The sequence below is a fragment of the Onychostruthus taczanowskii genome, unplaced genomic scaffold (assembly GCF_017590055.1).
Source record: "Onychostruthus taczanowskii isolate IOZ18803 unplaced genomic scaffold, ASM1759005v1 scaffold84, whole genome shotgun sequence".
Taxonomy (NCBI): domain Eukaryota; kingdom Metazoa; phylum Chordata; class Aves; order Passeriformes; family Passeridae; genus Onychostruthus; species Onychostruthus taczanowskii.
In genome coordinates this window covers 1,372,408-1,394,171 of record NW_024506332.1, presented here as the reverse complement: position 1 = coordinate 1,394,171, position 21,764 = coordinate 1,372,408, and the positions used below count along the sequence as shown (strand labels likewise).

The following is a 21,764-nucleotide window of genomic DNA, read 5'->3' as shown; positions in this document are numbered from 1 at the left end:
TTGGGACAGGGGGAGACAGGGGACGCGTGGGGCGGGGGGGGGATATCGAGGGACACAGGACAACTCGGGGGGCGCAGGACACGAGGGGACATGCAGGACGGGGGGGACAGAGGGACAGGGGGTCACGGGGTGACATGGAGGGACACAGGACAACAGGTGGGGTGGGGGACACACGGGGACATGGAGGGGACACGCGGGGCATAGGGACACGAGGTGACATCGAGGGACAGCACGGGGGGACACGGGTGACGTGACGGGACACAGGAGAACGCGGGGTGGCAGGGAGGGGACACAGGTGACAGGGAGGGGACGCAGGTGACATCGAGGGGCACGGGGTGACAGGGAGGGGACACAGGTGACATTGAGGGGCACGGGGTGACAGGGAGGGGACACAGGTGACATCGAGGGACACCCAGGGCACGGGGACACCCGGGGACACTCAGGGTGGGGCCACCAGCAGGGATGTCACCACACAGTGACCTGTCACAGCGTGCGGGCTGCTGGGGCTCCCTCGCTCATCAGCACCCCCACCTGAAGGGGGTAATTAACTAATTAACAGCGCGGCTGCCGCCTAATTGCTCGGGGGGGAGTGGGCGGGGTCTCTGCGACCCCATAAGTGCCGCGGGGGGGCGGCCCCGCTGTTTGTGGGGTTCCCCTGGCGCTGAGAACTGCGGTGCTGCTTTGGGTGAGTGTTTTGGGGTGGGGGGTCCCGAAATTTTGGGGTCCTACAGCTCTGCGTGTTCCCCCCCCACCAGGCCGTGTCCCCCCCCCCAGCCATGTCCTTCACCGACAGCACCGACAGCGGCTCCGACAGACCCGTGTCCGTCCTTTGGGGTGAGTGCCACCCCCGCCCCACCCCGGGGTGTCCCCCCTGTCGGGGACCCCCCCGAGGCGTGGCACTGTCCCCTCCTGACCCCTCCTGTCCCCGCAGGGTGCGAGCTGAGCAGCGCCAGGAGCTCCTGCACCTTCCAAGTGACCGAGGACTGGCACTGCGAGCAGCAGCTGGTGCTGCGCACGGTGCGTCACCCCAAAAAATACCCCACCCCAAAAAAAAAAAAAACCTAAGACCCAAAAAATACCTCCCCCGAAACCCTAAAAAATTCCCCCAAAAAACCCCAAAAACCCCTAAAAAATACCTTCCAAAAAAAACCCTAAAAAATACCCCAATACCCCAAAATCCCAAAAAATACTTCCCTAAAAAAAAAACCCCTAAATCTAAAAGAATGCCACCCAAAAAATACCCCCCAAAAAAACCCCTAAAACCCCAAAAATACCCCCGTAAAAAAAACCCTAAAAACCCCATTTCGGGGACCCCCCCCACCCCCCTTTTGGGGGTTTTCTCGCCGCCTTTATGGGGTTTTTCCTGCCCTTGGGGTTCCTCTCTTCCTGTTCTGGGGGTTTGCTTCTTTTTGGGGTTCCCCTCCTCCCAGGGGACAAGGTTGGGACCCCTCTGTCGGGATTGAGACCCCCCCAAAACCTGGATCCCCTCCCAGCACTGTGTCGTCCCCCCAGGACAGGGACCCCAAAAGTTGGAACCCCCAAATCTGGCACCTCCTTCCCAGGACAGGGACCTTCCTCTATGGACAGGGAACCCCAAATCTGGGGCCCCCCAAAAGCTGGATCCCCTCCCAGGACTGGGACCCTCCTGGATTGGGGGAACCCCCCAGAACTGGGACCCCCCAGGATTGGGACCCCCCAAAGCTGGGACCCCTCAGCTCTGTGACCTCCCCCAGGACACCGAAGTTGGAACCCCAAATCTGAGACCCCTCTGCGAGGACAGGGACCCCAGGGCAGGGACCCCCAGATCTGTGACCCCCCTCCCAGCAAGGCTCCCCAGTGCTCCCAGTCCCTGCAGTCCAAAAAAAACCCTAAAAAATACCCCAATACCCCAAAATCCCAAAAAATACTTCCCTAAAAAAAAAACCCCTAAATCTAAAAGAATGCCACCCAAAAAATACCCCCCAAAAAAACCCCTAAAACCCCAAAAATACCCCCGTAAAAAAAACCCTAAAACCCCCCAAAAATACTTCAAAAAACCCAAAATCCCGGGGGTGTTGAGAGGGGGTTAAGGGGGAGTTGTTCTTCCCACTGCCTGGGATTAATTCCTGGATTAACTAATTAATTAATCGGGATGTGGGAGAGGTGGTGGCCGGCGGGGAGGGGGTGATTGTGTCCCTCAGCCCCCCAAATTCCTGGGGCATCCCCGTTTTTGGGGGGATGAATCCCTGGGGATGGGGGCTGAGGAGGGGTCGTGCTCACCCCGCTGCCCCCCAAAAATCCTTGAGGGTCCCGTGCCGGGTGCTGCGAGGGGTCCCGATAACCCCCCAAAAATACCCCCACCCCACAAAAAAAAAAAAAAACCAAAACCAAAGAAATACCCACTAAAAAGCCCCTAAAACCCAAAAAAAAATACACCCCAACCCCCCGGGATGAATTCCGTGTTCTGGCTGGGCAGGGGTTGCCTTCACCCCCAAAAACCCCGGGGGGGGGAGGGGGGTGCAGGCTGCATTTGGGGGTGTCTGAGGGGTTCTCCTGCTGCCCAGGTGTGCCTGGGGGAGGCGGCCCGGGATGAGTTCCACGTGCTGGAGGTGGTGGCCGAGGACGGCGACAGCCGCGCCCCGGTGCCGCTGGCCACGCTGAAACCCTCGGTGCTGCCCACGGTGAGTGCCCGGGGGGCTGCCCTGGGGGGGCTCCTGTCCCGGGGAGGGGGCTGGGGGGCTGCTGCTGTCCCAGGGGGCTGCCAGGAATTGTTTCCTCCCCCGTTTCCCAGGCCTCGCTGGCCGGAGTGGAGCTGACCCCCCCGGTGACCTTCCGCCTGCGAGCCGGCTCCGGCCCCCTCTTCGTCAGCGGCCAGCACGTGTCCAGTGAGTATCGGGGTCCCCCTGACCCCCCCCATGTGTCCAGTGAGTATCGGGATCCCCCTGACACCCCCCATGTGCCCAGTGAGTATCGGGGTCCCCTTGACCGCCCAGTGAGTATCGGGGTCCCCCTGACACCCCCATGTGCCCAGTGAGTATCGGGGTCCCCCTGACACCCCCATGTGCCCAGTGAGTATCGGGGTCCCCCTGACACCCCCATGTGCCCAGTGAGTATCGGGGTCCCCCTGACACCCCCATGTGCCCAGTGAGTATCGGGGTCCCCCTGACACCCCCATGTGCCCAGTGAGTATCGGGGTCCCCCTGACACCCCCATGTGCCCAGTGAGTATCGGGGTCCCCCTGACACCCCCATGTGCCCAGTGAGTATCGGGGTCCCCCTGACACCCCCATGTGCCCAGTGAGTATCGGGGTCCCCCTGACACCCCCATGTGCCCAGTGAGTATCGGGGTCCCCCTGACACCCCCATGTGCCCAGTGAGTATCGGGGTCCCCCTGACACCCCCATGTGCCCAGTGAGTATCGGGGTCCCCCTGACACCCCCATGTGCCCAGTGAGTATCGGGGTCCCCCTGACACCCCCATGTGCCCAGTGAGTATCGGGGTCCCCCTGACACCCCCATGTGCCCAGTGAGTATCGGGGTCCCCCTGACACCCCCATGTGCCCAGTGAGTATCGGGGTCCCCCTGACACCCCCATGTGCCCAGTGAGTATCGGGGTCCCCCTGACACCCCCATGTGCCCAGTGAGTATCGGGGTCCCCCTGACACCCCCATGTGCCCAGTGAGTATCGGGGTCCCCCTGACACCCCCATGTGCCCAGTGAGTATCGGGGTCCCCCTGACACCCCCATGTGCCCAGTGAGTATCGGGGTCCCCCTGACACCCCCATGTGCCCAGTGAGTATCGGGGTCCCCCTGACACCCCCATGTGCCCAGTGAGTATCGGGGTCCCCCTGACACCCCCATGTGCCCAGTGAGTATCGGGGTCCCCCTGACACCCCCATGTGCCCAGTGAGTATCGGGGTCCCCCTGACACCCCCATGTGCCCAGTGAGTATCGGGGTCCCCCTGACACCCCCATGTGCCCAGTGAGTATCGGGGTCCCCCTGACACCCCCATGTGCCCAGTGAGTATCGGGGTCCCCCTGACCCCCCCATGTGCCCAGTGAGTATCGGAGTCCCCTGACCCCCCCCCCACCTGTCCAGTGAGTATCGGTGTGTCCCCTGAACCCCCTCCCCTGCATGTGCAGTGAGTATCGGGGTCCCCTCTACTCCCTGACCCCCCTCTGCATGTCCAGTGACTTTTGGGGTCTCCCTGACCCCCCCATGTGTCCAGGGAGTATCAGGGTGTTGTTCCCCCCACGTGTCCCATGAGTATTGGGGTGTCCCCCATGCCCTGAACCCCCCCTACGTGTCCCGTGGGTATTGGGGTCCCCCGGTCCCCCCAGCGGGGTCCGGGGGCTCAGCCAGCCTCTCCCGCAGTCATGGACCTGACCTCGGAGGAGGAGGAGGAGGAAGAAGAGGAAGCAGCAGAGGAGGCCCCCAAGAAGCCCCCCAAGGGCTCAGGTGCCCAGAAGGGCAGCACTGCCAAGGTCAGCACCTGAGGGGTGGGGCCGGAGGGGTTTTGGGGTCCCTTGGCTCGGAGAAGGGGGGCGGCCACCCCAAATTCCTCTCTGTTACGGGGATGAGCCGCGGCCTTCATCCCTGGGGGAGGAAGAGTCCCCACCCTCCATCTCTTTCTCTCTCCCGTAGAAAAGGAAGCGGGAAAAGGAGGAGGAGCCGTGAGTATGAAACCCTGGGATGGGGGGGTCCCCCTGGCCGGGACCCCAATCCCAACCCCACCTTCTCTCCCGAGCAGGAACAGCCTCGCCCCCGCGGGTCCCCCCCCGGCCAAGGTAGGAGCAGATCGGGGCGTCCCCTGCCCCCCCCCCAATCCCTCGGGATAACGGGCCGGGGTTTTGGGGGGGCGGGGAAGGGTCGGTGTGTGACGGGTACCAGCCGCTGGACCCAAAAACGGGGGCAAAGCGCAGATTTGGGGGCTCCCCCCGCGTTCAGCCCCCTCCCCTTTCCCGCAGGGACGCGGAGCCGGCCGGGGCAGGAAAGCAGCGGCCAAGAAATGACGGGAATTCCATCCAGGTGAGGGTTGGGGGGACGAGCCCGGGTCCCCACGGACCCTGGGGGCGGCTCCGACCCCACAGCGGGGTCACTTTTCCAAAACCCTTTTCCTCCTTCCCTTCCAGGTGCCAGGAGGCAGCAGCAGCAGCTGGTGGTGGTGGTGGTGTCATTCCCAAAATAAAGCACATTTTGCACTCCTGGATCCCCGTGCTGCTGCGGGGGGGGCTGCGGGAGCACCCCCCACCCTGGATTTGGGGGGACCAGAGCTGCCCCCCACCCCGGACAGAGGGGGATTAGAGGGACAGGATGGGGTGCCACTGACCTGGCCGGGATTTGAGGGGAGCCCCCCGGGTGTCCCAGTGGGGACCTGAACCCCCGTTTGGGGCAGTGAGGGGGGGTTAACGCCACCCTGCACCCCCGGGGTGGGGACAGAGGGGACAGGGCCGGTGCTGTCCTGCAGGCTGTGCTCAGAGCTCCGGGCACATCCCGGGGGCGGCGGCGGCTCCACGTCCATCAATCGCCCCCCGGCTCCACGTCCATCAATGGCCCCCCGGGATCAGGGGGGTTCTGGAGGGAAGGGGCTCCAGAACCGGGCCCTGCCCCGTTTGGGGGGCTGCAAAGTGGTGTTGGGCTGAATTCCCTGCCCGGGGGGGTTAATTTGGGTTGGTTTTAAGGAATCGGGCCCCCCACCCCCCTGCGGATGGGGGGTGGGCTCCCCGCTGCTCCCGCCTCTCCAGAGGGGAAACTGAGGCACGAGTGCGAAGGCAGGTGAGCTCTGAACGGACCCCCCTCTCTTGTGCTGCCCCTCGGGGACCCCCCCCCATGGCGGTTTGGCCCCCCCGAGTTCCCCAGCTCCCTGCCGCGGATTTATCAGGTATTTAACACCTCCCTGGCCAGCAAAGGGTGCCTGGGGGATCCCCGGAGCCCCCCTGCGGGACTGCGAGGGGCGGGGGTCCCCGGAGCCCCCCAGCGCTGGAGCAGCTCCTGAGACCCTCCTGTGGAGGGTGAGGGGCTGCGCTGGCACCTGGTGGTACCAGAGGGTGACAAAACCTCACTGTCCCCGAGGGTTGGGGCGGGGGCAGCTGGGGACCCCCCAAGCCGAGCCCACCTCCCCCGTCCCCTCCTCCTGCCCCAGCCCCCCAGCCCGGGGCGGGCTCCGTGGAGCGGGGGGGCTGCGGGCACGGCCCTGCCCGGGGGCACCGGGCTGGGCACGGGCGGCCGGGGGCGAGGTGGCATCGATGGCGAGGAGACAGCGTGGCGCTGGGGGTCCCCTGGAGCCGGAGGGTGGAGAAGAGCAGGAGAAGAAGCCCCCCGGCCCCACTGGGGTGCCCCCTCCCCACAATCGCCTTCCCCTGTGCCAATGCCCCGGAGGCGGCAGCCGGACCCTGGGGGTGCCCAAATCCCCGAACCGGGGCTCCCCCCGCCCCGACACACCCGGCTGGGCTGGGGGGCAGAAAACCCCAAAAGCTGGAGCTCAGTGGAGCTCTACCGCAGGAGGGAAAGGCAGCACCCGCGGGCAGGGCGGGCAGAGCCCGGGTGCGCGGCCGGAGTCAGCCCACGGCCGCCGTGATTTTATTCTTCCCCTCCCGTTTTCGTCCTCCCCCACAGCCCCGGCTCCTTGTTCCTGCAGGAATTCGAGACCTTCTTGAAAGGAGAAGGTTTTGAGAAAGGAGCAGGCTGGGTCTGCACCCTCCCTGCCCCTGCCACCCCTTCCCCAATTTAGCCAAAGCTTCAAAGGCAGAGGAGTTCCCTTTGTGTCATCTCTGCTTTAATTCTTCCCCTGTCCCCTTTTTCTTCTCTCCTCTCTCTCCTCCTTCCCAAGCCCTTCCTCTCCTTTCTCTCAGGGTTTTTCCCTTTCCTCCCCTCTTTTTCTTCTCGACCTCCCAGGATAGAAAGGGCTCAGAAGGGTGAGTCCTTTTTAATTATGGCTGGAGTAGGAGAGAGAAAAAAAACCCTGGCACGGCTTCTTTCTTGTTTTTTGAGGTGAGACCTGGGCGGGGGAACAGGAATGTGCTCTGTGCAGAAAGTGCCCTGGAGGAGTCTGCTGCCAGCCTTTCCCAGGGCCTGGGGCTGTCCTGGGGGGGTCGAGGGCACCTCCCCAGAGCCCCCCTGGCTGCAGAGGTGCTGGGTGCCACCCCCCGCCAGCCCAAACCCCCTGTCCTTGCCCTCCAGTCACGGCACAGAGGTGCCATGAGCTGGACAGGGGGTGCCACTGTGGGGTGACGGGGCTGGTGTCCCCTGGGGTGTGTCCAGCCCCCAGTGGAGGTCACCAGGCTCCTTGGAGCCCTGCAGGAAGGTGCTGGGGGAGGTTTGGGGTCAGGCAGCTCCTGCACAGAGGGGCACAGGGGTTGTGTCCCCCTGGGAATGTGGGAATGCTCCTTGGGCACATCCCGCAGGGTGGGGAGGCCAAGGGATGCTTCTGCACGTCCTGCATCCCTGTGTGTGTGCACAGGATTGCTCTGCACTCCTTCCACCCCTCTGAGCATCCAGAGGATTGTCCTGCATGTTCTCCATCCCTCTGTGAAAGCTGAAGGATGCTCCTGCATTTCCTCCATCCCTCACTAAATCCAGAGGTTGTTTATCCTGCACATTCTCTATCCCTCAGTGAGGCCAAAGGATGCCCCTGCACTCCTCCATCCCTCACTAAATCCAGAGGATTGTCCTGCACTCCCTCCATCCCTCACTGAGGCCAAGGGATACTCCTGCACCTCCTCCATCCTTCACTAAATGCACAGGATTGTCTTGCACTCTTTCCACCCCTCTGTGCATTCAGAGGATTGTCCTGCACTCCCTCATCCCTCAGTGAGGCCAATGGATGTTGCTGCACTTCCTCCTCTCTTGGAGGTCTGTCCTGCACATCCTCCATGTCTCAGCGAGGCCAAAGGTTGCCCCTGCACCTCCTGCATCCCGTTTTAAATCCAGAGGATTGTCCTGCACCTCCCACATTAAATCCAGAGGATTATCCGGAACTCCTCCATCCCTCACTGAGGCCGAAGGATGCCGCTGCACTCCTCCATCCCTCTGTGTCCACAGCCTTGTCCTGCCCTCTCATCCCCCTGTGACTCCCTAGGATGCTCCTGCACCTCCTCCACCCCTCGCCGAAGCCCGAGGCCTCTCCTTCCCACCCTGCAGCTCCCGGCGAGCCCCGAGGCCGCTCCCGCAGCTCCCGGGTGCCCATCCCGGGCTGCGGCGGGCGGGGGGCGGTCGCTGTGGCAACGTGCGTGCGGCGCAGGGGCGGGAGGGGATGCTCGGCGCGGGGATGGCTCCCGGCGGACCGGCAGCGCAGCCTGCGGCGGGCCATGGGCTCCCCTGAAGGTAGGGCCTGACCCCCCGCCCCCCACCCCGGCACCCCCCGGCATCTCCTGCGCCGGGCCGGGCTCTGAAGGGCGCGGCGGGGCCGGGGGTGACCCGGCGGGGCCGGGCTCGGCTGTGGGTGGGTGGATGGGGAGCTGCGGGTTGGAGACGGATCGGGGCACCCCCAAACTCCTCGCGCCGTCCCTGAGGGCACCCCCGGAGCGCTGGGCCGGGCGGCGGTGCCACGGCCGGGTCAGGAGCCCGAGCAGCCCCCGGGCGCAGGTGGCAGCCGCCGAGCAGCCGCTGCGATCGTCTTCATGCTTGAGAAACTGGGTTAGTGGCGGGGGAGAGGCGGCCGCAGCCTCGATGATTCACGGGCACGGCCCCGGGGGGCGGCGGGGGCCGGCGGAGCCCCCCGGGTGCGGGGGGACGGCGGCGTGGCGGAGCCCGGGCCGGGATGCTCCGGCGAGCCAGGCCGGCCCTGGCGCTGAAGGACACGCGTGTGAATCCCCCTGGGGGTGTACCCCTGCCAGGTGTTCACCTCCGGGCCTGCATCCCCCCCAGATGTGCAGCCCTGGGTGTGTTTTCCCCCAGATGTGCACCCCGGGCTCCATCCCCGGACACACCCCAGGTTCTGCCTCCCCCTGCGTGCCCATCTCCCCCCAGATGTGCATCCCGAGGGGTTCAGCAACCCTTTCCTGAGCCGGGTGGGGGGAAACTGAGGCAGCGAAGAGCAGAAGCAGCGAGGAGGAGCCCCAGAAAGGGAGCTGCTGTCACCAGGCAGCGCTCCCACACAGAGCCGGGAATAGACTCCGGATCCCGGCGCTGCGGCACCAACGCAGCCCCGCCGCCCCCGGCGGGGTCCGGCCGCGGCTCCGCTCCCGTGCCGGATGCCGGGACACCGGGATGACGTTCCGAGAGGCTCCAGAGGGATGGAGGTGGCCGCAGCCGCCCTGCCCTGCCCAGCCCTTCCCCAGAACCGGGGCTGGACCGCGACCCCCAGGGCGTGGTGGGGGGATTGGGGCGTGGGGGGCATCAACGGCCAGAGCCCAGCGCTCGGTTTTGGCAGATTCCCAGCACCTGCCACCCCTCCCTGGACTGCGCCGGTCCCGCGGATGGAATTTCCCGCTGGATTTCCCTTCCCGGGGCAGCGAGGGGTGGGCGCAGCACCCCCAGACCCAGCCTGGGGGTCGGCTTGGGCGGCAGGTGCCATCTCCAGCCCCGCTCCCCACGCTGCCGCAGCCCCGTGAGGCGCTCAGCCCCCGCCCCGAGAGGGGCTGGGGGTGCCAAAATCCCTCCGAGAGGCTTCGGGGGGAGCGGGGGCCGCCGCGCCCGGTGCCCAGCGGGGGCCGGGGGGGTGCCGGGGCTCCGGGCTGCCCCTGGCAGCGGCGCAGGCCGGGTTATTCCTGTTTTCCTCCCTCTTTGTGCCGGGCGAGCGGGAGGAGCGGCAGCCAATACTGCTTCGTCATGATGCCGGCTAATTCTCCTCTTGTTGGGAAAGGGACTGAGCCAGCAGCGAGCTGGGGACGGGCGAGCGGCACCCACGCGGCCACCACCACCCCCCCCCGGGAGCCACGCACTCCTCCACCCTCCCAGCAGCGCTCACGCAGCCGCCCCCGCACGCCGCCCAGGCGCGGTTATCGGGGCCGGGGCTGCCGGGGGGTGATAGGCTCCCCCGCCCGCCCGCGCCCCGCTCTCGGATGCGCCGCAGCCCCGGCAGCGCCAGTCGGGGGCCGAGCGAGCGCAGGGCATCCCCCCGCGGCCGGAGGGATGCGGTGTCCCCGGCCTTAGGTGAGTGAGCGGCCGGCAGGGACGGGGACAGGGCTGGGGACACGGCTGGCGTGGGGGGGGTCGCTCTCCGTTTTCCCGTCGCTTTTTCGGTGCCGCTGCTCCCGGGGGGGGCTCGGGGGTGCCCCGCATTTTGTCGCCCAGCTCGTCCCCACACCCGGCTGGGGGAAGGGCGGAGGGCCCCCACCCCCCGCGGCACCACAGCGCTCGCAGCGCCCCCCGGGACCCCCCTGTGCCCCTTCCCCGGGGGCATCGCCACGGGCACGGCGGATGCCGAGGGAGGAGGCCGGGGCAGCCCAGCCCTGCCCTGCCCCACCTGAGGAGTGAATTTGCGGGGTCTCAGAGCTGCTGCTGGGGGACACCCCCCAATCCCACCCCCCCGGGAAGCGTTTGATGCTCCCTGGCTGTGGTGGTCGAGCTTTTGCCACGGACACGGGATTTTGGGGCTCCCCAACCCCCCTGGCAGAACCCAGAGGGGCGAAATCCCCTCCTCCCCACCTCCACGGAGCATCGGGGTGTGATTTAGGGGGAGAATTTGGGGCGTCCCCCCCATGTCTTGGCCGCGGATGGAGCTGTCTCGGGGGGGTTCAGCTCCTGCTGTGGGCACGCAGGGGGGTGGCCAGGCTGGGCTCATTCCAGGGCCACCACCTCCCCCCTCGGGACCCCAGGCCACCCCCCGGCTGTCCCGTCAGGTGTGAGCCCCCCCTGAGTGCCCCCAGGTGCGGTTTTGGGGTGCCCAGGCCCCCACCCCGGGGTACCCAATGCTGGGCGTGCCGTGGGGCCGGGCCCAGGCCTGGCAGAACCGGGGGGGTTTTTGGGGTGCGGGGGCGCCCCCAAACCCCCAGTGGAGCCCCGGAGGGCGAGGCCTGCTCACACATCCCCAGCGGGTCCCTCCGCGTGCGGGATGAGCAGGCTAATCCCACTTTAATCCCAGATTACGAGCCACGTGAGGAGCGGCCCAGAGCGGGCTGTGGGGTGGCCATCGGGGCAGGGGGGCCGGGCAAGGAGCCCCCCCCCCCAATCCCAGGGAGTTTTGGGGTTCAGGTCATGTCTCCCCACTCTCTGCGGGGCTCGGAGCCTCCTGGCAGGGCAGGGGGGCGGCTGCGTTGGCCCAGATTCCGCGGATGGGAGGAAGCGAGGAGGTGGAAATGCCTCCTTCATCTCCATCCGCTCCGGGATGGGGTGGGCGGATTGTTGTTATTCCCCCCTCCCCTCCCCATCCACCTTCCACCCAGGGAAACTGAGGCACGGAGCATCCCCGTGCCCGCGGCAGGTCCATCCCAGCCACGGAAAAACGCCCCGGGGGTGGCAGCTGGTGGCTTTTGAGGCCACCGCGGTGCCCGGGCAGCGGTCGATAGCCACGGGCTCGCTGCCGCTGGCCCGGCGGGGATGGCAGCGGCAGAAACAGGACAAAGGAGGAACCGGACACCGGCGGGCCGCGGGTCGGGGACCCACGAGCTGCCCGTGGCTCGTCGCTGTCGCGATCAGGTTGCCGGTGGGGCCCCGCGTGTGGCGGTGCCTCGGTTTCCCCGGTGAGCGGGGAGGATGCTCCGGGCCTCGACGCGCTGTTTGTTTGGAGGTTGTGGTGGGAGGAGGAGCAGCAGCAGCAGGAGGAGGAGGAGGAGGAGGCCGGGGCTGGGCTGGGCCGCGCTGGGAAGCACCGGACACCGTTCCCAGGGCTGGCGGGAACCGTCTGTTCAGGGAACTTGTGACCCCGGGTGTCCCCCCCCCTTGTCGCTGCTGGCCGCCGGCCGCGACAGCCGTGCCGCAATTCGGGCACACGGCGGCACGGGCAGGGAAGGGAGGGTGAGGAGGAGGATGATGGAGGAAGGCTGGGGGGTCCCCTCCCGCTCCCCCACGGGCCGTGGGGGGGTTCTCACGGCCTGGCCCCTGGCCCGGGGCCGGGCGCTGATGGCTTTGGCGGCTGCGAAAAGTCAAATCCGGATTTCCTCGGGGTGGGGAGGAGGGAACCGGCCTCTTCCCGCGGCAGCACAGCCCTGGCTCCCCCTCACGGGGGGGCGAGCGGCACCCCTCCATCCCGGTGAGCCCCGCCCGCACGTGTGTCGTCCGTCCGTCCATCCATCCATCCATCCTTCCTTCCTCCACCTCTCCCCCTCTTCCCACGCTCCCTGCCCAGCCCTTTTCTCTCCCCGCCGTGCGTCCCCTCAGCATCTCCCTGGGAGGGGGACACGCTGCGTCCCCCCCCCTCCTGTCCCCGCTCCCCCTCGCTCTCCCGGCCAGGAAAATCCCAAACAGCCGAGCCGCCCTTATCTCGGGCCACGCGGGGACCTGGCCGCGGATCCGCGGGGCGATCGCAGGTTGCCATGGGGAACGCGGCTGCCATCGGGGCGGTGGCTCCCTGCCTGCGCCTGATAAGCTGTCCCCGCGTCCCCAGAGCGCGGGGAGGGGCGGGGGGGGGACACCGCGGCCGAGGTGGTTGTGCAGGCCTGGCACCCCTCGCCAGTTTTGTGGCGTCTCTCCGCACCCCCGGCTCGGGTTTGTTTTCCTTCCCCGCCGGCCCCGCACCCACCCTCCCGCCGCTCCCGCTCTCCGCCATCGCCTCCATCTGCTCGCTGTCACCGCGGCCCCGCCGGTGTCCCCAGCGCCCCGGAGCGCGACCGGAGGCGGGGGGCAAGGCTGGCTCCGGCGCTGGAAAGTGTGAGCACAGGGCTGTGCCCGCCCGGACAATGCCAGCCTTGTGCCGCGCCGGGGGTGCCCACCCCACCGGTCCCGGTCCCCGGGGAGGTGCTGGGGGTGGGGGTCACCGCGCTAAACCCCGTGCCAGGGACAAATCTGGGGGTTCTTTGTGGCGGGGGGGTCTCCAGGGAGGGGACGCGGAGCTGCGGGCAGGGCCCCCTCCTCCTGCAGCCCGAGGATGCTCCGGGATCTCTCGGATCTGCTCCTGCTCCATCTCCGCGTCCCACGGGAGCGAGTTCTGCGCTCGCGGGGCTGGGGGACAGCGGGGTTGGTGTCCCCAAAGGCGGTGCCACCCCCGTGCTCTGCAGGGTTGGGGCTCAGGGTAGGAGCTGCCCCCGCTGCTGGCGCTGTCGCTGTCACCGCCCGGCCCGCACGAGTTTTCCCAACTCCCTCCTTTCTGAAAGGAGAAGTTCGGAGCAGAATGGGGAATTTTCCCCTTTGTGCTCGGCATTGTGGCTTTAGAGCGCGGCCGGGCCCGAGCCCCGGGGGCTCCGGGGGGCCGAGTCCGTCCCGCTGCCGCTGGAGCCTTCTGGAGGCCGCGGGACAAAAGGGCGACACTGCCGCCGCTCCGCTCGCCAGCACCGTCAGCAGCCACCGCGCAGGGACACGCAGCGGGCACGGGGGACAGCGTGGGGACAAGGGGAGGTTTGTCCCCCACTCGCCCTGCGAGTCACCGCCAGCTCTGTCCTCTCCCTGCAGAGGGAACACCCGAGCCCCTGCCCGGCGTCGGCGCCCAGAGGGATGTGGAGCCACAGAGGCAGCGGTGAGTGCGGTGTCCCTGCCTGTCCCCTCCCTGTCCCTGCCTGTCCCCTGCCTGTGCCTGTCCCAGTCTGTCCCCTGCCTGTTCCTCTCTGTCCCCTCCCTGTCCCTCCCTGTCCCCTCCCTGTCCCCTCTCTGTCCCCTGCCTGTCCCTCCATGTCCCCTCCCTGTCCCCTGCCTGTCTCTGCCTGTCCCTCCCTGTCCCCTGTCTGTCCCTCGCTGTCCTCTCCCTGTCCCTCGCCTCTCCCTGCCTGTCCCTGCCTGTCCCCTGCCTGTGCCTGTCCCTCTCTGTCCCCTGCCTGTCCCTCACATGTCCCCTCCATGTCCCCTCCCTGTCCCTCACCTGTCCCTGCCTGTCCCTCCCTGTCCCCGCCTGTCCCTGCCTGTCCCCCTCTGTCCCCTCCCTGTCCCTGCCTGGGGCACAGTGGCATCTCGCGGCAGGCGCGTCCTGCTGCCAGCACAGCGATGTTTGGCAGTGGGGACGTGCCACCCTCGTGCCCGGTGTGGGGCGTGCGGGGCTCAGCCCGTGCCAGGAGGGCGGTGGGAGATGGGACCCCCACCCGGGGGGCTCTGTGCCCACCCTGGCAGTGCCCACAGCCCCGCTGTCCCCACAGGAGCCTGTGACTGACACAGCCCTGCCAGCCCACAGCTGAATGGAAAGACTGCAGAAGGTGAGGGGGGCTGGGGAAGGGCTCTGGGGGTCCGGGAAGGTCTTGGGGGTCAGAACAGGGTGCTGAGGGTCCAGAACTGGGTGCTGGAGGTATTGGGGGTCCAGAACAGGGTTCTGTGGGTCCACGGAGGATGTTGGGGGTCCAGAACTGCATGCTGGGGATACAAAACAGCGTTCTGGGCGTCTGGGAATGTGATGGGGGTCCAGAACAGAGTTCTGGGGGTCCAGAACTGGGTGTTGGGGGTTCAAGGAAGGTCTTGGGGGTCCAAGGAGGGTTTGGGGGTCCAGGGAAGGTGCTGGGATTCAGGAAAAGTGTTGGGAGTCTGGGAAAGGTGCTGGGTCAGAACAGGGTGCTGGGGGTCCAGAGAAGGTTCTGGAGGTCCAGGGAAAGGGTGCTGGGGGTCCAAGAAAGGACATTGGGGGTACAGAGAAAGTGCTGGGGGTGTGGGGAAAGTTCTGGGAGTACAGAACAGGGTGTTGGGGGTCCAGAGAAGGTTTTGGAGGCCCAGGGAAAGTGCTGGGGGTCCGGGAAAGGTGCTGGGGTCTGGGAAAGTGCTGGGGGTCCAGAGAAGGTTTTGGAGTCCAGAAAAGGGTGTTGAGGGTCCAGGAAAGGTGCTGGGGGTCCAGAGAAGGTTTGGGAAGTCCAGGGAAGGGTGTTGAGGGTCCAGGAAAGGTGCTGGGGGTCCAGGTGGGGTGCTGGGGGTGCTGGGGGTCCTGGCAGGGTGTGGGAGAAGGGGGAGCGCTGCACGCAGGGAGGGCACACGGGGCTGGGGGCCAAGGGCATGGGCTGCTGTGAGCAGGGCCCTGCCTTCCTCCTCCTCCTCCTCCTCGTCCCCAGCCCAGCCTGGCAGCACCATCTAGCGGCAGCGTGTCCTGGCCAAGCCGCTGTCACCTCCCCGCTGTCACCTCCCCGCTCTCACCTCCCCGCTGTCACCTCCCCGCTGTCACTGCCGGCCCGCGCCCACCAGAAACGCCCATCCCCAAGGAATCTGGGCTCCGTGGGCACAGGGGTGTCCCCTGCCCCCCTCCCCGAGCACACCCCCGAGCCCCTTCCTGGGCTGAAATCCCCCCTTTTCCATCCAGCAGCCTCTGACCTCCCCTGGGAGCGTCTGCTCTTCCCGCGGATCCAGCGTTCCTGGCTCTCCCTCCAGCATCGTGGTAAGAACCTTTCCCACCTTCCCACCTCATCCCTAAATCCCTGGGGTCGGGATGTGACCCCCCCAAACGCCCTCCATCCCCCTGGCACGGCCTTGGAGGGTATGAACCCTCCCCATTCCCAAAAATCCCTTTCTGCACCCCAAATGAAGGCGTTTCCCCTCCTTTCCAGGCCAAAATAGACAACGAGGTCCTGGGCTACAAGGACCTCATAAAAAAATTCCCTTTTGTGCCCCAAATGAAGGCATTTTTCCTCCCTTCCTCCCTTCCTTCCTTCCTTCCCCCCCAAAAAAAGGCATTTTCTCTTCATTCCAGGCCAAAATGCACAATGGGGTCCTGGCCTACAAGGACCTTGTAAAAAAATCCCTTTTTTCCCCCAAATGAAGGCATTTTCCCTTCATGCCAGGCCAAAATGCACAATGGGGTCCTGGGCTACAAGGACCTCGTAAAAAATTTCCTTCCGTGCCCCAAATGAAGAAGTTTTCCCTTCATTCCAGGCCAAAATGGACAATGAGGTCCTTGGCTAGAAGGACTTCATAAAAAATTCCCTTCTGCACCCCAAATGAAGGCATTTTTCCTTCTTTCCAGGCCAAAATGGACAATGAGGTCCTTGGCTAGAAGGACCTCATAAAAAATTCCCTTCTGTGCCCCAAATGAAGGAGTTTTTCCTTCCTTCCCTTCTGCACCCCAAATGAAGGCATTTTTCCTTCTTTCCAGGCCAAAATGGACAACGAGGTCCTGGGCTACAAGGACCTGGCTGCCATCCCCAAGGACAAAGCGATCCTGGACATCGAACGCCCCGACCTGATGATCTACGAACCCCATTTCACCTACTCGCTCATGGAGCACGTGGAGCTGCCCCGGAGCCGGGAGGTGAGGGGGAATTTCCTGAGGGTTTTTTTGGGAGAATCCCACCTGGTTGGAAGGATCACTGAGCTGGAATCGAATTCTAGAATAATAGAAAAAAATTCTAGCACAAAAATATCTAAAATTGATTAAAATACATCATAATTCGTAACAGTTTGTGGAGGTTATTAAAATTGTTAAAATTCAGTAAAAACCATTAAATTAATTAAAATTAATTTTAAAATAAATTTAAATTAATTAAAATAAAAGTAATAAAAATAGAATTAAATAAATTTTAAAATAAAAGAATAAATTATAAATGAATTTAAATTGTATAATAAATAACATAATAAATTATAACAATAAAAATAAAATTATTCCGAAAAAAATTCTAGCACAAAAATATCTAAAATTGATTAAAATACATCATAATTCGTAACAGTTTGTGGAGGTTATTAAAATTGTTAAAATTCAGTAAAAACCATTAAATTAATTAAAATTAATTTTAAAATAAATTTAAATTAATTAAAATAAAAGTAATAAAAATAGAATTAAATAAATTTTAAAATAAAAGAATAAATTATAAATGAATTTAAATTGTATAATAAATAACATAATAAATTATAACAATAAAAATAAAATTATTCCAGCACAAAAATATCTAAAATTGATTAAAATACATCATAATTCGTAACAGTTTGTGGAGGTTATTAAAATTGTTAAAATTCAGTAAAAACCATTAAATTAATTAAAATTAATTTTAAAATAAATTTAAATTAATTAAAATAAAAGTAATAAAAATAGAATTAAATAAATTTGAAAATAAAATTATAAATTATAAATGAATTAATAAAATTGTGTAATAAATAACATAGTAAATTATAACAATAAAAATAAATTTTAAATAAAATAAAATAAAATAAATTTTAAAAGAATTAAAATGAATGATCTCCTTGCCTTCTGCAGCGCTCCCTGTCTCCCAAATCCATGTCTCCTCCTCCATCTCCAGAGGTGAGCACCGGCTCTGCTGGGCCGTGGGAGGAGGGGGTGGTGCTGGATTGGGGAGGGGTCTCTGACCCCCATCCCGTTTTCCCGCAGGTCATCCGGGAGTGGCTGGAGAGCCGCCCCCCCAGCAGCACCCTGCTGCCCCCCTCGCGCCAGGGCCCAGCCCCCACCCGCAGCAGCGTCCAGCACTTCCACCGGCCCGGTAACGGCCCCGGCCCCCCGGAGCTGGACCCCAGCGCTGCCCGAGCCAGACACGGGGTCCTGGAGCCTCCTCCCAAACCCATCAATTCCCAGCCCCATGAACTCCTGTTCCCAAAACCATGAGCTCCCGTTCCCATGAACTCCCGTTCCCAAAACCATGAGCTCCTGTTCCCGTTCCCATGAGCTCCCATTCCCAACCCCATGAGCTCCCATTCCCAACCCCATGAGCTCCCATTCCCATGAGCTCCCATTCCCAACCCCATGAGCTCCCATTCCCACCCCCTTGAGCTCCCATTCCCAACCCCATGAGCTCCTGTTCCCATGAGCTCCCATTCCCAACCCCATCAGTTCCCATTCCCATGAGCTCCCGTTCCCAAAACCATGAGCTCCCATTCCCAACCCCATGAGCTCCCATTCCCATGAGCTCTCATTCCCAACCCCATGAGCTCCTGTTCCCATGAGCTCCTGTTCCCAAAACCATGAGCTCCCATTCCCAACCCCATCAGTTCCCATTCCCATGAGCTCTCATTCCCAACCCCATAAGCTCCTGTTCCCATGAGCTCCCGTTCCCATTCCCATGAGCTCCCATTCCCATGAGCTCCCGTTCCCAACCCCATCAGTTCCCAAACCCATGAGCTCCCATTCCCAGCCCCATAAGCTCCGGTTCCCAACCACATGAGCTCTCATACCCAACCCCATGAGTTCCCAATCCCGTGAGCTCCCGACCCCATGAGCTCCCAATCCCAGGAGTTCCCATTCCCAGCCCGATGAGCTCCCATTCCCAATCCCATGAGTTCTCATTCCCAGCCCAATGAGCTCCCATTCCCAATCCCTACAAGTTCCCACTCCCAACCTCATGAACTCCCAACCCCATGAACTCCCATTCCCAACCCCACAAGTTCCCGTTCCCAGCCCAATGAGCTCCCAACCCCATAAATTCCCATTCCCAATCCCATGAGTTCTCATTCCCAATCCCTACAAGTTCCCACTCCCAACCTCATGAACTCCCAACCCCATGAACTCCCATTCCCAACCCCACAAGTTCCCGTTCCCAGCCCAATGAGCTCCCAACCCCATAAATTCCCATTCCCAATCCCATGAGTTCTCATTCCCAATCCCTACAAATTCCCATTCCCAACCCCCCAAGCTCCCAATCCCATTCCCATGAGTGCCCATTCCCAACCCCATGAGCTCCCAATCCCATGAGCTCCCAATCCCTTGAGTTCCCATGAGTTCCCAACCCCAAATCCCTTTTTTCTCCCAGAGACCGACACCACAGAGCTCAACATTTACAAGAAGCCCCCGATCTACCGGCAGAAAGGTGAGTGTGGGGGCGTCCATCCCATGGGATGGGGCACCCCGGGCTGCTGCCTCACCCTCCCTGTGCCCCCAGACCACCATTCCAGCGCCCACCACGGGAAGCATCTCATAGAGGACCTGATCATCGAATCCTCCAAATTCCCGGCGGCGCAGCCCCCGGATCCCAACCAGCCCGCCAAGATCGAGACCGACTACTGGCCCTGCCCGCCGTCGCTGGCCGTCGTGGGTAGGTGGGACCAGCGGGGTTTTCCCTCCTGGAGCCCCCAGGGAGGGCTGGGAATGGCTGGAACATCCCTCTTCCCGCAGAGACGGAGTGGAGGAGGCGGATGGCGTCCAAGAGAGGGGAGGAGGAGGATGAGGATCTGACGGAGGAGATGAAGAACCTGCGGGAGCTCCAGAGGCAGGAGCTGAGCAAGGTCAGGGGCGGGGCGGCAGCTCTGAGGGGCTGGGGGTGCGCTGGCACCGATCCCAAGGGGTGTCCCTCGGTTCCCAGGTCACCTCCAACCTCGGGAAGCTGATCCTGAAGGAGGAGATGGAGAAGTCGCTCCCGATCCGGAGGAAAACTCGCTCGCTGCCGGACCGGACGCCTTTCCACACGTGTGAGTGGGATCGTCTGAACGCCGGCCCTTTCCCTCCTCATCTCTGGGTGCCTGCATGCCCAAATCCCCCCAAATCCCACCTGCACCCCCTTCTATCCCCCAAATCCCATCTGCACCTCCCAAATCCCACCTGCACCTCCCAAACCCTGCCTGTACATCCCAAATCCTGCCTGCACCCCCCAATTGCCTGCCTGCACCCCTGCCCATCCCTGCCTGTCCCTGCATCCCAAACCCTGCCTGCACCTCCCAAATCCTGCCTGTACATCCCAATTGCCTGTCTGCACCCCTGCTCATCCCTGACCATCCCTGCCTGTCCCTGAATGTCCCTGATGGTATCTGTCCATCCCTGCCTGCCTTAAATGTCCCTAAAGGTCCCTGCCCACCCCTGTCTGTCCCTAAATATTCCTGATGGTCCCTGCTCCATCCCTGCCCATCTCTGATGTTCCGGCCCATCCCTACCTGTCCCTGCCCATCCCTAAATGTCCCTGCCTGTCCCTAGCTGTCCTTTAAGGTCCCTAAATGTCCCTGATGGTCTCTGCCCATTCCTGGTGGCCCCTGATGGTTCCTGCCTGTCCCTGCCTGTCCCTAAAGGTCCCTGCCCATCCCTACCTGTCCTTGTCTGTTGTGGTGTGATTTTTGTCTGTCCCTTAAGGTCCCTAAAGGTCCCTCATGGTCCCTGTCCATCCCTGGCAGGCTCTGCCCATCCCTGCCCATCCCTAAATGCCCCTGCCCATCCCTGCCTGTCCCTAAAGGTCCTTGACTGTCCCTGCCCATTCCTGCCCGTCCCTGAAGGTCCCCAAAGGTCCCTGATGGTCTCTGCCTATCCCTGGTGGTCCCTGATGGTCCCTGCCCATCCCTGCCTGTCCCTGTCTCTCCCTGAATGTCCCCAAATGTCCCCAAAGGTCCCTGAACGCCCCTGCCCATCCCTGCCTGTCCCTTTCCGTCCCCACCTGTGTCCCCAAAGGTCCCTGACGGTCTCTGCCTCTCTCCCAGCCCTCCACACGAGCTCCAAGAGCTCCTCCCTCCCCGCCTCCGGCCGGAGCACCCTCACCCGGGTAAGCGGCTCTCAGCTGTCCCCCCACCCTGCCCGGGGTGTCCCCAGCCCGCTCAGGGGTTTGGGGTCACCCCTGTGACCCTGTCCCTGTCCCCCCGCAGCTGCAGTCGGCAGAGTTCGGCTCGGCGGGGAGCGAGAAGGGCAGCCCTGGTGAGGGCCGGGCAGAGAGTGGGGTGTCCTGGGGATCTGGGGTGTCCAGGGGGTGGCCTGAGGCTGTGGGGGTGTCCTGGGGATGTTCTGGGGAAGTGGAGGTGTCCTGGGGTTGTCCCAGGGGTATGGGGGTGTCCTGGGGGTATGGGGGTGTCCCTGGGAGTGTGGGGGTGTCCTGAGGGTGCTGGAATGTCCTGCAGGGATGTGGGAGTGTTTTGGGGATGTGAGAGTGTTCTGGGAGTGTGGGGGTATCCTGGGGATGTGGGGGTGTCCTGGAGGTGTCCTGGAGATGTGGGGGTGTCCCAGGGGATGTTCCTGGGAATGTGGGGGTGCCCTGGGAGGTGTGGGTGTGTCCCCAGGGACTGGGAGTTGGTGGCACAAGCCCGGGCTCAGCGGGAATGTGGGGGCACAGCGGGGTCCCCAGGCTGAGCCCCCTCCTCTCTCTGTCCAGCCCTGCAGGTAAGAGCTCACCTGGCCGCGGACACCGAGACCCAGCGAGACGGTGACGTGGGGGAGGGGCCTCGGCCACCGGGGCCACCTCGGGGACGGTCCCTGGAGGGGGAGGGAGGCTCTGGCACCCCCAGGCTGGAGCCCCTCAGCTCGGCTCGGCTTCATTGGGGGGCGGGGGGCCGGGCTGACCTCAGGCTTTGCCCCCCCAGAACGGCCAGCGCGGGCGCATGGACAGAGGGAACTCCCTGCCCAGCATGCTGGAGCAGAAGGTGAGGGGGCTGGGGGCTTGGCAGGGGTCGGGGGGGCTTTGATGGAGCGCGGGGAGGGTCTCACAGCCCCGTGTCCCCCCCCCTGCAGATCTACCCCTATGAGATGCTGATGGTGACGAACCGAGGCCGCGTGAAGCTCCCGCCCGGCGTGGACAGGACCAGGCTGGAGGTGGGGGCTGTGCCAGGCTGGGGGGGCTCCCGGGGGGTCCCTGCGCCGTGTCACCATGCTGTGTCCCCTCCCCGCAGCGCCACCTGTCCCCCGAGGATTTCCTGAAGGTGTTCGAGATGTCGCCGGAGGAGTTCGGCAAGCTGGCCCTGTGGAAGCGCAACGAGCTGAAGAAGAAAGCCTTCCTCTTCTGAGTCCTCCTCGGGCCAGCTCCGTCCCTGTCGCGCCGTGTCACCGCTTTAGGGCTCTCAGCCGGTTTTTACTCTGGCTCTGCTTTCGGCTCCACAAGGGGGGCTCTGGGGGGTCCCCTCCTCCCTGGGGGTCCGCTGCCCCCCAGCCCCCACCCCGGGGTGCCC

General features: G+C 63.4%; 3 protein-coding genes across 12 annotated transcripts; all 3 read left to right on the top strand.

Moving 5' to 3' along the window:
* Nucleotides 1-35: 35 nt before the first annotated feature.
* NPM2 (nucleophosmin/nucleoplasmin 2) lies at nucleotides 36-5,169 on the top strand. 4 transcript variants are annotated; one of them, XM_041424710.1, is made up of 10 exons: nucleotides 36-540; nucleotides 756-834; nucleotides 932-1,017; nucleotides 2,544-2,660; nucleotides 2,771-2,864; nucleotides 4,353-4,462; nucleotides 4,623-4,651; nucleotides 4,729-4,765; nucleotides 4,946-5,006; nucleotides 5,111-5,169. In XM_041424710.1, the coding sequence occupies exons 1-9, from the start codon at nucleotides 463-465 to the stop codon at nucleotides 4,988-4,990; spliced, it is 675 nt and encodes a 224-aa protein (XP_041280644.1). In that variant the 5' UTR covers nucleotides 36-462; the 3' UTR covers nucleotides 4,991-5,006; nucleotides 5,111-5,169. The 4 variants fall into 4 exon arrangements, with proteins under 4 accessions (XP_041280644.1, XP_041280647.1, XP_041280646.1 ...); XM_041424713.1 differs by having other exon boundaries at nucleotides 39-540; nucleotides 775-834; XM_041424712.1 differs by having other exon boundaries at nucleotides 39-685; nucleotides 775-834.
* Nucleotides 5,170-8,056: 2,887 nt separating this feature from the next.
* On the top strand, nucleotides 8,057-10,387 carry LOC121346701. The gene is made up of 3 exons (XM_041424731.1): nucleotides 8,057-8,300; nucleotides 9,876-10,070; nucleotides 10,212-10,387. The coding sequence occupies exons 1-3, from the start codon at nucleotides 8,057-8,059 to the stop codon at nucleotides 10,385-10,387; spliced, it is 615 nt and encodes a 204-aa protein (XP_041280665.1).
* Nucleotides 9,592-21,633, top strand: DMTN (dematin actin binding protein). 7 transcript variants are annotated; one of them, XM_041424758.1, is made up of 17 exons: nucleotides 9,618-10,070; nucleotides 13,464-13,527; nucleotides 14,138-14,194; nucleotides 15,277-15,351; nucleotides 16,066-16,221; nucleotides 17,161-17,205; nucleotides 17,293-17,401; nucleotides 18,665-18,721; nucleotides 18,794-18,946; nucleotides 19,027-19,136; nucleotides 19,214-19,319; nucleotides 20,313-20,374; nucleotides 20,475-20,523; nucleotides 20,975-20,982; nucleotides 21,183-21,242; nucleotides 21,331-21,411; nucleotides 21,489-21,633. In XM_041424758.1, exons 3-17 carry the CDS (start codon nucleotides 14,177-14,179, stop codon nucleotides 21,600-21,602), a joined length of 1,203 nt encoding a protein of 400 aa, XP_041280692.1. In that variant the 5' UTR covers nucleotides 9,618-10,070; nucleotides 13,464-13,527; nucleotides 14,138-14,176; the 3' UTR covers nucleotides 21,603-21,633. The 7 variants fall into 7 exon arrangements, 6 of the variants coding, with proteins under 6 accessions (XP_041280692.1, XP_041280696.1, XP_041280698.1 ...); XM_041424762.1 differs by having other exon boundaries at nucleotides 9,619-10,070; nucleotides 15,280-15,351; XM_041424764.1 differs by lacking the exon at nucleotides 9,618-10,070 and adding an exon at nucleotides 12,475-12,563 and having other exon boundaries at nucleotides 15,280-15,351.
* The last annotated feature ends 131 nt before the right edge of the window (nucleotides 21,634-21,764 follow it).